The sequence below is a fragment of the Ochotona princeps genome, chromosome 2 (assembly GCF_030435755.1).
Source record: "Ochotona princeps isolate mOchPri1 chromosome 2, mOchPri1.hap1, whole genome shotgun sequence".
Taxonomy (NCBI): Eukaryota; Metazoa; Chordata; class Mammalia; order Lagomorpha; family Ochotonidae; genus Ochotona; species Ochotona princeps.
Window position 1 is genome coordinate 92,832,964 of NC_080833.1, and position 16,299 is coordinate 92,849,262.

Genomic DNA, 16,299 nt, shown 5'->3' on the forward strand with positions numbered 1-16,299 from the left:
GAAGTAGAGCAGGTAGGACATAAACAGGTGCCCACATGGGATCTTGGCAGTTGCAAGGACTTAGCCACTAGGCTCCTGTACAGGGCCCTATTGCTAATTTTCTGAGTCCAGCAGTATAGTTGGGGAGTCCCCCTAAAAACCTTGTCTGGGATGACCTCAGGCTTGATTCTTGTGTATGCCAGCCAGTGCAGGGTCAGGTTTGGTCTGTCACTTGCATTAGCTAATGCACATATCAGTAGATACAATTTGGTCAGTTTTGCCTTAGCCCAATATCTCACCAGAAAAGATAGGTGTAAGACCCAGCCAGGCCAGCCCACTGCAGACCCTAGTTCTCATACATACCAGCAGGTGGTGCAGCCTAGTTGGGGTGACCTGCAATAACCCCTACCACATCTGCCCCCAGCCCTGGTTTTTGTGCTTGCCTACCTCTGCTACAGGCTAACCCAGCCCAGCCTACATTCTGTCTAGATTTCATGATACCCATGGCTGCTTCAGCTTAGCTCAGACCGACCCACCCATAGACCTAGCTCTCACACTTGCTGATAGGTGCCACCACTTTGTACAACTTGGTCTGCCCCCAGAACTGGTTTCATGCTCACCAGTGATAAGTATATCCCAGCAGGGGAATGCCCAGTTTCCCTGCTAAGCATTCTCACAGCCCTGGATCTTGCTCCTGCCAGGGGCTACTGCAGTCCAGCTTGACATGACCAGTCCTGGCACTTGCCAGCTGGTGCTGTGGCCTAGTCTGGCTGGCCCACACCCAGTCCCAATTCTTATGCTCATCAATGGAAGCAGCAGCTCAGCAAGGAAGTTCCTGAAGTTCCCCTAAAAAGACTGGTGTCAGTCTTGGGGTTTGTGCATACCGATAGATGTTGCAGCCCAATCTGAGATGACCCACCCCAGGCTCAGCATTTGCCAGTAGGTGTTACAACCTGGCTCAGCCCAGCCTGACCCCAGTCCCAGCTCTCCTTAGTGGGTACAGCAGCCTATCTCAGCTGCCTGACCCAGCTCCAGTCCTCATATGAACTGTCAGGTGCTGGAGTTCAACCCAGCCTGGCCTGCATCTGATCCTGCCAGTGTGTGCTGTGGACTGATCCTGACTTAACTGCCCCCAAACCTGACTTAACATACACTGACAAGTTCTACAATCTGGCCTGGTCTGGCCTGCTCACAACCCCAGTTCTTGGGCTCACCAGCTGGAACTGTGGCTTAGCAGGGGAGTTCCTCAAGTTTATCTACCAGGCCTACTCCCAGCAAGGGATCTCATGTAGCTGGCAGGTGCTGCTACCCAGACTGATATGGCCCGCCCTCAGTCCTGGCACTTACCAGCAAGTACTGTGGCCTAGCCTGACTAGTCTGACCTATTCCATCTCTTACTGTAGGGTGCTATGGCCTAGCACAGCCTGGCCCAACCCCAGACCTGATTCTCACGTGACCTGGTAGGTGTTGCAGCCTAGCCCAACCAACCACACTTATTCTAGCTGTTTCAAGTGCCAGTGGATGCTGGAACCTAGCCCACACTAGCCTGCCCCCAGACTCAGCCCACATGTGTGCTGTTGGGTGTTACATCCTTTCTCAGCCTACTCTATCCTCAACTCCCGCAGTGGGAGCTGCAGCCCAGCAGAGTAATCCTGAGACTTGTCCTACAAGGCCAGTCCCCTGTCCTTGGTCTTGTGCATGCTGACAGATGCTTTGACACAGCTGGTGTGGCTCACCTGCAGCCTCGGTTCTTCCTGGCAGGTGTTGCAACCTAGCCTAACTAGCTAGGCACAACCCATACCCTGTCCTGTCCTGCCCTCAGATCTGGTTCTCTTGCATTCTGGCAGGTATGGGGGCCTAGCTTGATGTAACTCACCTGCTGCTCCTGCTCCAGCACTTGCAGGCAAGTACTGTACTGTAGCCTAACCCAGCCAGGCATGCCGCCCAACCCCAGGTTTTACATGGGCTAAGGGGTACTGGATGATACTATTTAGCCCTGCCCAGGTTTCCCATGTGAGCAGGCACTTTGGCCTGACCCAGACATGCCCTCCAATTTCCCCCCTATGAACCACTCTGTCTCAACTCCCTCGCCTACTTGTAATGCTATGGTCTGGTCCATGAAGATGCCAGAAAATATTCCTTCTTTATCAAACATGCCCTCAGCTGGTCCCACTCCAACATCTCTCCAGATCCCTGTCTCTGATAAATCTGCAGCTCCCCAACCTGAGGCCCAGGGTAGCATGCCCTAGCCAGGAGTTTCCTGCCTTCCCCTCTTATTAAGAAAGAAACAAAGAGGGCCTGGTGCTGTGGCCTAGTGGCTGAAGTCCTCACCTTGAACGCGCCGGGATCCCATATGGGCGCTGATTCTAATCCTGGCAGCCCCACTTCCCATCCAGCTCCCTGCTTGTGGCCTGGGAAAATGGTTGAGGACGGCCCAAGGCCTTGGGACACTGCACCTGCATGGGAGGCCCGGAAGAGCTTCTGGCTCCTGGCTTTGGATCAGCTCAGCTCTGGCCATTGCGGTGAATTATTGAATGGAAGATCTTCCTCTCTGTCTCTCCTCCTCTCTATACATATCTGACTTTGCAATAAAAATAAAATAAATCTTTAAAAAAGAAAGAAAGGAAAAAAGAAAGGAGGAAGGAGAGAAAGGAAGGAGAGGAAGGAGGGAATGAAAGGAAGCTTCCCTCTTATTAAGAAAGAAAGAAAAAGCAATTTTGCTGGCATATTATATATTTAACATGAACTTGACATTAACCAGGCCAAGAATACCCACCATCTACTGGTTGCTTTTCTGCTTTTCAACCAGGAGTGTTAACACTTACTTAAATATAAGGCAACCTAGGCTGTTGCCTACAGAGGGGTTAAACTTTTGACTTAATGAATTTTTACTCTATAGGTTTCGTAAGCATTTACTTTGACACAAATCTAGCCTACCAGTTGTACATTTTATATTAATCACTTGTTCTTATTAGTGGCATTTACATATACCTACAGATCCCTTGTCCCTTTTTATTTGACTTCAGGACACATAGCAGCAGACCTTGTGCCAGCCAAATAGGACTCTCTCCTGTGTATGCTCCCTGTCCTGTGCTACATGTCAAGGCTCTTGCTTACCAAGGCCAAGTTCACTGTGCTCCCAGCTCCAGGAATCTTCTCAACTCACAGTCATTCCTGAATCCTCCTCTTAGGCAGGTGACTGCTTATGGAATGCTGACCAGACAGATGGTCACATGGAGGACAGCAACCTGGAAAGGCTGTTCCAAGGGAGCCAGAAGCTTTCCAATGCTCAGGTTGAGAGACAGTTCATTCTCCAGTATCCATGCATTTATGATCTTCTGCCCCTTATTCTAAAACTGCTGTGGTTCAGGTAAGTATTCCCAGAGTGCCAAACTGCCATCCAGAGTAAACAGGCTGGAACTGGCTTTCCAAGAGGGAATTCTTCCACATCCCAAACCTCCTGAAAATCTGCAGATGGCAGGCACCATAACACATTTCAGAGAAGACACGGAAAGATTCATTCTCTATGATTTAAGATTTAGTTGGTTTTGAAAAAAAAAAAAAACAAGTACAACAAAAACTATACTCAGTGGGATAAGCTTTATTGAGAAACAGTCTGAAAACATAGACCAGGAATATCCATATGAGGAAGGCACCCTGAGGGAGGTCCCAGGGGCTGTGCCTAAAGACTGCCTGCACCTTCACCAGCAGCCCAGCAGTTCTCAGAACAGGGCCCAGCTGTAGGGGGCTTCAAGCCCTGGCACCATGCTGCAGGAATGAGAAGCCAGGCAGAAGGAGGGAGAAACCCAAGGTGAGGAACAGAGCAACATGTACAGGGCACAGAAATGACCAAGACACCATGGGACCCCAGCTGACCAGACACACCCACATATAGCATCCTGCTCCCCCAGGCCCTGCTGTAGCAACAGAACAAAGAAAACCCCTGAACTCCAGAACGTCCAGTGCTAGGTCAGGGCTCCCAGGGAAGAGAACAGGCCCAGGCGGAGGTTCAGGCTTCCTGGGGAAAAGGCAGTGCCAGGGAGACCTCGCTGCAGAGCAGGGCCAGCACTAGCCCAGCGACGTCTCTGGCTATTTAGGCAGCTCAGGGCTACTCAGGGCACCCACGGCAGAGACAGGGCCATGAGGTTGGCCTTAGTGCAAAAGGAGCAGCCCAGGGGATGATGATTGAAGAAGAGGGCAGAGTTGAGGCTGGCCAGGGCTTCTATGGGAGGGTTGGCTTAGAGGAGAGGGGGCAACAGACTGGGGAAGAGGATGCAATGGAGGGAGAGAACTGAGAAGGCTGAGGCAGGGGTGGGAGGCCTGAGCTCCCTAAAGCCCCTCCCACCTCATTATAGAGCCTTATTTTCCTGTCCAGGAGGCAAGCTTTAAATACATAGGCACTCGGAGGAAGCGGCTGGACTTCATGTAGGCAGCGATCTTCGGCAGGCCCTAAGGGGCAGAAACAGGAGCAGAGCTCAGGGTCTGTGGTTCCCCTGAAGCTCCCACAGCCCCAGTGTAGGCACAGCCCAGAGGGACCAACAGCGGCCATTGCACGGGGCTGTGGTGGCTGCACTGACATCTCCATAGGACCACAGCCCTGAGGAGTTCACGCTTCATCAGAGACACCTTACTCCATACCTCTAAGGATGGATCAGCAGGGAGCAAGGTTTATGAAAGCAAAACCACAGACTGGGGTCAGGAATAGGATGTTCAGGGGATAGCTCAAGTTGCATTAAATGCAAAACTGTATTAATGATGGAAAATTGCTGACTTTGCAAGCTCTGGTGCCTGGACCACGTGGAACTTGATTGTTCCCCTAGTTAAGCTTGAGCAAAGTAAAAGGGAGTTAGAGCATTTAGCCAGACATGATGTGGTTTTCTACTCAGTGTTAGGTGTACCTCCCGACTCAAAATGGCATTGAGTCCAACTCAATATGGTGTTCCTCAGGTCAGTCTTGTTACTTCACAACGCAGCTTCAAAATATTGCTTAAATTTGAGCTGTGAAATCAGAAAACTACAAAAGGACTTTTAAAAGCCCATGGAAAATAGAATGAAAAGATAAGCTTATTTAGGTTCAAAAGGATTGTGAAGCTCAGGCATGCTGGGATCTTAAAAATGAATTTATGAAAAAAATACATGTATGGATTTTAGACATTTTAGTTCCAAAACAAACTTATCTTTTTTCATTTTGACATTTTGAAATAGCTTAATGTGACCACCTGTTGTTCATTGTGTTTTAAACATTTTATTTTTTATTGCGCATAAAATGTACCACCTTGCCCATTTTCGCAGTGCATAGGTACCAGGAACACAATGCAGTGGTACCACATTCATAATGTGTTGTTGCCATGACACCCATCCAGCTCCATAACTTTAAAAAAAAATTTCCTTCTCTTTATTTTGAATACTCTTTGCTCTGTTTCTGCCCAATTTTACACTTTCACATGTTTTCATAATGGTTGTTATTTGTCTTTTACTTCCCTATTTAGGGCTCCCGTAAACATACGTTGCAAGCTGGCCTGATGAATTTACTAATATTTCTGAAAGTTAACATTATTAGGAGAGATATTCGTAATAGTTAGTGTTTTTTTTTCCAGAAGTTAAAATATATCTCATTTCCCCCCGGTTTGTAAAATTTCTCCTGAAAACTTTGACATTAATGCTGTGCTAGCTTCTTTAAAAATGACCACTTTCCTCTTACAAATTGAGGAATTTTCTTTCTGTGTTGTACTTTTAAGAGTAGGACTACACTGAGTCACAGTGAGAATCATTTGTGTATCTTTTGCTTGTGCATCTGATGTTCCCTGAACTCCTGTACTTGAACTACATATTTCTCCAGACCGGGGCTATTTTGAGCTGTCACGTCATAAAATAGATTTCTTAAGCCTCTATTCCTCTCTGTTGTCAGAAACATCCACAATTAGTGTCTTACTTCATCTCATAATACCCCAAGTGTCTCAGAGTCTGTCTGCATTCTTAATCTCCATTCTTGTCTGACTGTGATATACCAAAAATTTGTCCTTATGTTTCAACATTTTTTTTCTGCTTGATTTCATCCATTTTTAAAACTTTATTCTTCAACTTGAGTTCTTTATTACTAAAACCTATGAAGTTGTCATTTTCAAGATCTCTACTTCTTTCCTGATTGGAGGTATCATTTCCAATATCTATTTCTTTTTTTTTAAAGATTTATTTATTTATTTTATTACAAAGTCATATAGATAGAGAGGAGAGACAGAGAGGAAGATCTTCCGTCCGATGATTCACTCCAAAAGTGACTGCAACGGCCGGTGCTGTGCCAATCCGAAGCCGGGAACCAGGAACCTCCTCCGGGTCTCCCACGCAGGTGCAGGGTCCCAATGCGTTGGGCCGTCCTCGACTGTCTTCCCAGGCCACAAGCAGGGAGCTGGATGGGAAGTGGAGCTGCCAGGACTAGAACCGGCGCCCATATGGGATCCCAGGGCGTTCAAGGCGAGGACTTTAGCCGCTAGGCCACGCCGCCAGGCCCTCCAGTATCTATTTCTTTACTGAATTCCTCAGTCACGTCATGAATTATCTTCCTTATTTTCTTCAACCATCTGGATTTTCTTTTATCTCCTTGAGCATCCTTATGATCATTCTAAGCATTGTCTCTTGTCCTGTAAAACTGTAGGTGGGAACATAAAACCAACACTCCCCATCTCCAGCCATGACACTTCTCCCATTTCCTGTCTCTATAACTTTGTCTTCTCCAATTGCATCCTGTCAGTGGATTCATAAGGTTGTGGTCGTGACATGGACATCACTGAGCCTGTGTCCTCGCAGGTCACCCAGGCTGTGTCATGCTCAGAGTTCCTTGTTGAGGACTGAGCAGTAGAGCCTGCTCCTGTGTGTGTGCACAAGCTGTCCTTATTACTTCCTCTGCTAGGAGACACCCGGGAGGCTCCCATCATGTCAGAAGTGGTGCTCTTAGGAGCGTGGCAGTACACACAGCCCTTCGAGGACTTGCTGTTTCGAGTGTTATGCAGAAATGGAATTGCTGCCATCAAGTGATCATTTCACTTTTTGAGAAAGAACAGTGCTGACTGGCACAATGCTGGGCCCTTTGGCATTCACACCAACAGAGCCACAGGGTTCCAGTTTCTCCAGTCCCCACCAGCACTCCCTTTGTTCTGCTTTTAGTCTCAGCCAATACCATGATTGTGAGGTGGTGACTCAGTCTAGCTCTGCCTTGCCTTGCTCTAATTGGTGATGTGGAGCACTTTCTGGGGTGCCCATCTGCCATCTGTGTATCATCTCAGGGACATATCAGTCCAAATCCTTCGCCCACTTCAGAATTGAGTTGTTTGGCTTTTGCTTTGACACAGCTGTTTTGTAGATGGAACATTAATGGAACACGTGGATCCATTCCTTCAGGTATCCGGTACAACTTACTATTCCTTCTTTTTTATTTTTTTTATTGGAAAGGCAGATATACATAGAGGAGGAGAGACACAAAAGATCTTCCGATGATCCACTCCCCAAGTGACTGCAACAGCCGGTGTTGTGCCGATCTGAAGCCAGGAACCTCCTCCAGGTGTCCCACGCGGGTGCAGGGTCCCAAGGCTTTGGGCCATCCTCAACTGCCTTCCCAGGCCACAAGCAGGGAGCTGGATGGAAAGTGGAGCTGCTGGGACTAGAACTGGTGCTCATTTAGAATCCCGGCACATTCAGGGTGAGAACTATAGCCGCTAGGCCATGGCTGGGTCCAGCTGACTTTTCAAAGCCAAAAGCTTGAGTAACTGTGACAAATCATGACCCAGAAAGCCTAAAATCTTGGGCATCAGAGAAAATGTTTCTTGATCCTGTACTAGATGTACATCTATATGCACTTATTATTTTCTTTTATCATAGTGTCACTTTGATCTTCCATTACCTTTGAACTTTTCTGTCCTCAAGTCAAATAGTGACTTAACCAATTTCCATGCAATAGGTTTCATAAGCATTTAGCTAGGCTTACCCTTGATCCTGTCACTTGTATCTTTTAAATTAGTCACCTATTCCTTAATGACCTTTAGATCACACCTGCTGCTTACTTTTGTAAGTGCAACTGTTGGCAGTGCAAACTCCCCTCTTGGACTAAGTCACCAAGGTCAAGTACACTGTCCCGCCAATTTCAGAAGCCTGTTCCATATGCGTTCACCATATGAGTGTTCTTCCTTTGCAGGTGACCTCCTATGGAATTCCAGGTTCTGACATAGCGTCACACCGTGCAGCAGCAAACCAGCCCAGCCCAGCCCGTCTCAGGAAGGTTGTCCCAAGGGCAGGTGCAGCACCTTTAACAGTGAAGTGAGAGACAGCGGCAGGTACCTTCTCTGACAATCTCCTGCATGTTACTCTGTACCTCCTCAGATCCAGATGGTTATTTCCACAGCACAAAGTCCTGCTCATGGCAGAACAGGCTGGCTTTGCATTCCCCAGGAGGCAATTCTTCCACATTTCCAAACTTCCTGAATACCTGATGCAGGCCAGGCATCATGACACATATCACAGGGAAGACATGTGAATTTATTAAGTTGGTGTAGAAAAAAAAAAGTACAACACCTATAGATAATGTGACACTATTTACTGAGAAGCATTCTGAAACTATGGAGCAGGAATATCCATGTCAGGAAAAGCATCTGGAGGAGATTCTGAGGTGGGGGGGGTGTGTGCCTGAGGACTGCCAGCCCCTCCCTATCAACTCTGCAGTTTTCATAGCCTGAACCAATCTTCAGGGGCTTCAAGCCATGGCACAATGCTGTAGGAATGAGGAGCCAGGCAGAAAAAGGGACCTAAATAAAGGACAGAGCAACATGCACAGGCCACAGAAATGACCATCACACCTTGGCATCCCATTTAACCAGGCACAACCACACACAGCATCCTGCTTTCTCTGGCCTTGCTGTGGCAACAGAATAAAGAAAATCTGAAACTCCAGCAGTCAGTGCCAACTCAGAGCTCTCAGGGAAGAGGAAAGGCCCAGGCTGAGGCTCAGGCTTTCTGGGGAGCACGAAGTGCCAGGGAGATCTCACTCAGCAGCAGGGCCAGCACAGGCCCAGAGACCTCTCTGGCATTTGGGGAGTTCAGGGCCACTCAGGCCCCTCATGGCAGAAGACGGGAGCCACAGTATTGGCCTCAGTGCAGGAACAAGAGTCCAGGGAGCCATAGCTGAGGAAGAGGGCAGAGCTGAGGCTGTCCACGACTCTATGGGAGGGGCTGGCTTAGAGGACAAGGGGCAGCAGGCTGGGAGGAGGGAGTGGAGGGAGAGGACTGAGAAGGCTGAGGCAGGGCTGGGGGCATGAGCTCCCCAAAGCCAATCCTATCTTTGACATTACACTTCCTTATTTTCCAATCCAGCTGGCCAGCTTAGGATATACAGGTCTCGGGAGGAAGCGGCTGGACTTCATGTAGGCAGCGATCTTTGGCAGGGACTGCAGGGCAGAAAAAAAAAAAAAAAAGCAGAACTCAGGGTCTATGGTCCCACTGGGCTTTCTGTAGCACCTGTTTAGGAACAGCCCAGCAAGATCCAACAACAGCCGGTGCATAGGGCTGTGAGCAGGACCTCAACCCTGTGGAGTTCACTCTTCATCACAGATACCTCACACCACACCTCAAATGATGGGTCATCTGGAAGATGCTAACAGCTGGGTGCTCTGCAGGTGCAGGCTCCAAACCCATCCCAACCTGCAACATGATCTGGTCCTGGCTATCACCTCTCAGACAGAGCCTGAGTGTCACACTTGTTCAATAACTTTCTCACAGCCCAGGACTAGGTATGAAGACAGGCCAGGACACAACCTGCCTCTGTCCCTTTTCAACTCTTCTCCACTCACCCTACCCCACGTAGGCCCTGTTGCACTTGTCTGCACAAACACTCTCCATATTCACAGTGAGGCTGCCTGCTTGCCTGGCATTACACACCGAGCAGGAATGTCCACCAGGAAAAGGAGCTGAGACCATGCCAGGGCAGCGTGCAAAGCACCCAGACTTCACAGAGCGACTCAGCAAAAGTGATTGTGGGAAACAGGAGGAGGTGAAGCAGCAAAGAATTTGAGGCCAGCTCCAATCCTTCCCCTGACACTGGAAGTTCTAACTCCTCTACTTGGTATCTGAACCCAACCTCACTGTGTCTCAACTTTCCCTCTCCGGAGACCTGTTCCAGCAAGCAGCACCAAGCACTCTCCTGGGCCATGCACCTTCATGCAGGGCTGACAGTGCCCACGGAGGTTCTCAAGATCTCAGGGCGATCCAGAGTGTTTGGGGCCTAATGGGCCTGGCATGTAGGGCCATGTGGTCCAGCACACAGATGTCATCTGTTCTTTCAAACCCAAAACACAGAGCTGAGCAACTGCTGCATAATCCCTAAGGCCACAGGACTGGACCTGATTCAGAGCTGAGAAGGCACATTTTTGCATAGCTAGGACAACAGGGCAAAGATCATAGAGTGAATAATCTGTTGGTCTAATACCTCAAACACTCATATCTGTGATAAAAGCTTTTTTGCAAACAAGATGTCCCAAGTTGATGGGACCCAGAGAGGTGAGGACCTGGCTGTGCTGCTCTGGGTGATGACTGGTGGGACCCTGAGGAGTGAGGATCAGGCTCTGCTACTCAGACTCACACTGTGTCACCCCTTCCCTGCCCCCACTCTGCCTGCCCTTCTCTGACTCATTGTAGCATAGAGTCACATTTGCAGGTGCATAAAATTAAATATCAAACACCTGTTCCATGTCACAGACACATTATGTTGGACATTGGAATGTAGAACAAGAGAGAACGAACGTTTTCACCATCTTCATGACAAGAACCTTATGTGCCACCTGTGGCCACTGAGATCCAGCGCCAACAATACACCTAGCAGCTAGTGTTTCCACATGAGGAGCTCATTGCTTCAACTTCTCTGGAGATCAAGCATATGGAGTGTTTGTGTCTCTGACACTGAAGCTCCATTCTAACATGTCTCAGCCCTCCAGATGCCCGTTAGACACACTGCTTGCTTTCTGGCCTCTCCCATAGTCTCCAAGGATTGGAGAACCAGACAGAACAAGGGCCTTTAGCACAAAATGCAGAGGACCCCTGGTTGTTGCCCGTACATACCAGAGGATCCCAGGGATCCCAGCACAGCTGTGCCTGGCTCTGGGATCCTGACAAATGGCTTTCCTCCTGCTGACTCAGTCTCGCTTTGAATCAACTGGGAGAGACAACTTGCACACAAATATACTGGACACAGCAGGTGCAGGATGCTAACCCTGGGTCCTGCTCTCAGGGGTTCGTCTGTAACTCAGCTCCAGAACTCAGAGAGCATGAAGGAACTGGACAAGGGGAGAGGAGCGACACGGAGTTACCTCAAATCGAGCCATGAAATCCTTCAGGTTTGGGAATGCATCCAGGCAACCAGGAGCAAATATGCGGTTTATATCCAAGACATCATAAGCGTGAAAATCGGCAATGGTGATCTGCAGAAGCCAGGAGGAGGGAGCTCAGCACAGGGGGAGACCGACTATGCCCCCTGCTCTTGCCTCCCTCCCTCTCTCACCTCACCTTGTCCCCTGCAAACCAGGGCCGCTTCCCCAGGAACTGGGAGTACAGCGTCAGCTTGTCTGGGAGGCCTTTCAGGTAGTCCGGCTTCAGCTTCTCCTGAAGGAACAAATGGCTGTCAGCACCCACAGACACAACTTTGGGGAGAGGGTCTGCCTGCCCAGGGCTGCACATGACCCCGCTGGCCGGGGAGGCAGCCATCTTTCCTGAGTGTGACAAGGATGTGCACAGTTCACAGTTCACAAAGGATGGAGGGAAAGGAACCCAGGACCTTGGACTGACCCTGGGCTGCCCATTGGGGAAGTGTGCTTGTCTTGTAAAGGCATGGTGGCAGCCCTGGGAAAACAACATACACCTGAGAACAGACCCACTGAGAACTGCTATCATGCACTGAACTCTGCTTCCATGTAGTGACACATGTTGGGAAAAACAGTGAAAGATGACCATGTTAAGGGTCACAGATTAGATAAGTACACTTTCAGAATGTGAATTTTAAATTTCAGAATTAATTTTGCCTCCAGGGTCATCAGGATTATATCCAAGATTATGGAAACCGATTTCGTAACAGTTGGGAGTTTCTGAATCAATGTGTTGGTCAGATAGAAAATTTCTTGGAGAATTAGTCCTCCTGGGGTGTTCAGTGGCACACAGGAGCAGTGCAGATATGAACACAAGGTTTAAAACCTCATTGAACTGGCCAAGTCCTATCCAGTGGGGCACTCACAAAGTTAGGGTTGAAGCAGATACTGCGAAGTTGCCAGCGGCTGTCCATAGCCTGGTTCTCCAAAATGTTCACACGAATCTTCTCCTCTTCCGTCTCCCCACCTGCAGCCCACATACACAGCAGACACCCTCAGCATCCCACCCAGCCAGACCCAGGGCACAGCCACAGCCCCACGCCCTCAGCCAGCCCCACTCACACAGGTTGTGCTTGCGGCCGAGGTAGTGCACGATGGCATTGCTCTGGGTGATCTTGTGAGTCCCATCAATCAGGTATGGCAGCTAGGAGGTGGAGGTGAGGAGGGAAGTCAGCTCGGCTCCCAGGTGCCCAGCACCCCATGCCCTGAGCTAGACAGAGGAAACAGGAGACCAAGTACCCCCTGTGCCTGGCCCATGGCAGGTCCTGGATATATTCTCCATTCAAGGAATAAGTGATCTAAATGTGGAACATCAAGGAAAGTACAGTGGTTGTGCACAAGATCCTGTTCTTTAAAACTCTAAGCTTGGGAAGGATGTGGAGGCAGAGACACCAATCACGACCCCACTCCCTCCAACACCCCATCCCCTGCACGTACGTTGGGGAAGTCCAGGCCCAGATTGAATTTCTCACTCAGCCACTGGCTTTGGTCAAAGTCAGGAGCTGTGGAGAAGACCAAGTGAAACAAAACCTCTCCAGCATACAGCCTCTTTCCCTGGGACCCTTCCAAGGAGTCAGGAGCAAGACCCCCAAGACAGGGGGCATCTGGGATCTGAACCCCAGTCTCACATTCAAAGTATGGGGGCATCAAGAATGCTTATTTGTGTGTGAATTCGACATGCCTCTTACAAAAGTTGTGAGTTAGTCCAAGGAGGAACCCAGCCCAAGCACTGATCCATGAGTGCCCATCTCCACCACCCCAATGTCCTGCACCATCCAGGGGACCAGGGAAAGGGCAGACTCTGATGTCAGTCAACTGCAGTGGACACAAGTCAGAGCAAGCAGGTGCATTACCATCCCCCATGGAGTATCTCTTTTCCTCATAGCTGGTGCCCGTGTATTCCAGGAGCAGGCGGACAGTGTGAGCCAGCTGGGAGGGTGGTAGGGGACAAAGATCAGAGTGACAGTTCCCTAATTTTGACTGCTTTAACTCTAGATGAATCCAGATACTAAATACCCCTCCCCCCCCCCCCCCCCGCACACACACGCACGAGAGCTCCTTGAAGGCGGAAGCTTTCTCTGTGTTCCACAAGAACCATGCCTACGACTCTCCCCAGTTGCTAAGGCGTACCCTGGTGAGTCCCCTTGCTCACCCCGCGGATGTCCCAGTAACCCAGTGTCACCGGCATGGTGGTGGTGGTGCTGCTGCTGCTGCTGCGCGCCCAAGGGACTGATCTGGGCAGGACAACCTGGGGGCTTTACCCGACTGCGGAGTGCAGGACTCCGCCCCTTCCGCTCGGACCCGCCTGTCCCCTCCCTTCTCTCCTCCGGCCCTCCACTCACCCCTCCCCTTGGCTCCTCCAGCCCCTTCCGCCCCCTCCCAAGTTTCTCATGCTTTGTGTTCCCTCAGAACTCCTTCCTGGTTGCCAGAGTTGCTCTAGCCACCCACCAGAAACAGAGTTTCATGGTCCCAGACCCCGGTGTTCCCTGAGCAAGATCTGGGTGCTCAGAGGAAGAGCGCAGGGTGGGAACTCACGGCTTTCCCAGCCTGGCCCTGAGGCCACTCTGCTGGGTCCATGGGAGTTGCAGAGCCCTTGGCAGAGGAGCTGGGCCTTCAGACATCACTGTACCTGGCAAGAACTGTGCCAATTTGAAGCCAGGAGCTTCTTCCAGGTCTCTTATATGGATTCAGGGCCAACCACCTGGGCCATTCGCTGCAGCTTTCCCATGCCACTTGCAAAGCGCTGGACTGAAAGCGAAACGGCTGGGACAGCAACTGGCTTCTGTATGAGGTGCTGGTGCTACACATGGATTAGTTTGATATGTCACTGGGCCAGTCCCTGCACTCTTACTCTAATTATTGTTGTCTTTATTCTAAAAAATATTTTCGTAGGTGGTTTTGCAGCCTACTGGATTAAGCCACCAACTGCAAAGTCAGCATGTCATGTGGGTGCTGAATTGCTGACAAGTGGTTCAACTTGTTTTTTTTTTTTAATGTTTTAAAATTTTTATTACAAAGTCAGATATACAGAGATGAGGAGAGACAGAGAGGAAGATCTTCCATCCGATGATTCACTCCCCAAGTGACCACATCGGCCGGTTCTGCACCAATCTGAAGCAGGGAACCAGGAACCTCTTCTGGGTCTCCCACATGGGTGCAGAGTCCCAAAGCATTGGGCCATCCTCAACTGCTTTCCCAGGCCACAAGCAGGGAGCTGGATGGGAAGTGGAGCTGCCGGGATTAGAACCGGCGCCCACATGGGATCCCGGTGCGTTCAAGGCGAGGACTTTCAGCTGCTAGACCACGCCGCCGGGCCTATGCAGTTCAACTTGTGATGCAGCTCCCTGCTAATGGACTGGGAAAGCAACGGACGATAGCCACGGTACTTGGGCCCCTACCACCCAAGTGGGAGACCCAGAAGCATCTCCTGGTTTTGCCAGGTCCTGTGCTGGCCTTTGTGGATATCTGGAGAGTGAACTAGCAGATGGAAAAAGCTAGCTCTCTACAACTATTAATTTCAACATAAATCTTTAAAAATCTTTCTCAATTGAATCTAGGTATTTTGCCTTTCTAGTTGCTGATGGAGGCCATGCAGTAGGTGTGTATAACACGAAGGTGTGAAGAGAACAGCTCCCTGACTGGCAGGGCCCGGGGAGCTACCAGCTGCTTAGCAGGGCTAAGTGGATTCATCTCTGACCACCTTGACGCAGTTTTCACTCCCCTTCGCATGGGCTCTCAACCACCCCACTAAGAATTTTGTAATCTATTGAGGCATTGTCTGCCCCTGTGAGATGGCTTTTACAACCAATGTGAGCTTAAGAGTTAATGTTACTGAGGATGTCCTGGTGAGTGGGCCTTTAACTACACACAGGAGTATAATTAAGTCTGTGCTGTTTACCCATTGCCATAAAATCTGGCCCAGATATTTATCATGCTTTCTGGGGAATGGCTTGATAAGAGGAACCCTAAAAGTTATCCTGTTACTGTGACCCTAAAGGTCATTTTGCTATAACAAAGAATATAGTTACTGTGACCCTAAAGGCTATCCTGCTAAGGCAAAAAATATAGTTACTGTGGTCTTAAAGGTTAGCCTGTCCTTGCAATTCTTTAGAATATAGAAAATGTAGCTGTTTTAGTTGTTTTCATAAATTTTTAGCTAGAGGAAATACAGGGTGATTTCACTAACATCATAAAGAGATATTTTTGATTATTGTTTGATCACTTATGAAGTTGTAGAGCCTGCAGTTGTGGAGGAATGTAATGTTTATAACTTTTTGTCTTAGATCTTCATGTTTTTTCTCTCTTGATGTATTTCTCCCATTTAGTGATAGATAAGTTGAATAAGAATTGTATTAGGAGTGTATTACTGCATAAGATGTGTTGTCTACTGAGAAACTCTTGGTTGCAACGGTGGAATGGATAATGCCTTGCCTAATACTGAAACAATTTGTAGAATTGTCTTTGCAAACACTCACTCACCCATTGTAGAGTTGAAACTTAAATAGAGTAATTTAGCTCATTGCTAACTGCAATTCTTTCCCCCGTTTTTACCCTTGCTTTACTTGTTTGGTTAACAAACTGTAAGCTTACAGACCTATGGCCAACTAATGTCAATAACCCCGATCCCCATAGACCAAGGCCCCAGACCTTTTAACTCCTACAAGATAGGGGTCTGGTTGATACAGATGGCGCCTAGGTTATAACCCAGACCTGAGGAGAGCAGATGAAGATGGGCAAGCCAAGATAAGCAAGGAATGTGGAATCCTTCCTCAATCATTTTTCAAGAAGTTGTAAACTGTGCCCCCCTGAAGCTATGTTAATATGCCCCTAAGAAAAAACTTTGTACTGCTTCTGTATAAATAAAGCGGACAGCTTTCTCGCTTTGTCCACTATGATCAAGGAATCTGGTGGTCCGTCTCCTTCT

The 16,299-nt window shown here is 49.0% G+C and overlaps 2 protein-coding genes across 4 annotated transcripts in view; one reads left to right on the forward strand and one right to left on the reverse strand.

Moving 5' to 3' along the window:
* LOC105941642 (glutathione S-transferase Mu 1-like) overlaps positions 1-16,299 on the forward strand; it is a 127,467-nt gene that overhangs the window by 106,031 nt on the left and 5,137 nt on the right. The window lies entirely within an intron of this gene.
* LOC101522940 (glutathione S-transferase Mu 2) overlaps positions 4,277-16,299 on the reverse strand; it is a 104,647-nt gene continuing 92,624 nt past the window's right edge. The window contains exons 1-8 of one of the 3 annotated variants that reach the window (XM_058660002.1): positions 13,528-13,587; positions 13,229-13,304; positions 12,813-12,877; positions 12,438-12,519; positions 12,242-12,342; positions 11,521-11,616; positions 11,325-11,435; positions 4,277-4,428 (exon numbers count right to left, since the gene is read on the reverse strand). In XM_058660002.1, the coding sequence (XP_058515985.1) occupies positions 4,339-4,428; positions 11,325-11,435; positions 11,521-11,616; positions 12,242-12,342; positions 12,438-12,519; positions 12,813-12,877; positions 13,229-13,304; positions 13,528-13,563 (657 nt within the window). In that variant the 5' untranslated portion in view covers positions 13,564-13,587 and the 3' untranslated portion in view covers positions 4,277-4,338. Of the gene's footprint in view, positions 4,429-9,047; positions 9,411-11,324; positions 11,436-11,520; positions 11,617-12,241; positions 12,343-12,437; positions 12,520-12,812; positions 12,878-13,228; positions 13,305-13,527; positions 13,588-16,299 lie in introns of those variants that run through there. The other 2 variants (XM_058660001.1, XM_058659997.1) reach the window with 2 other exon arrangements.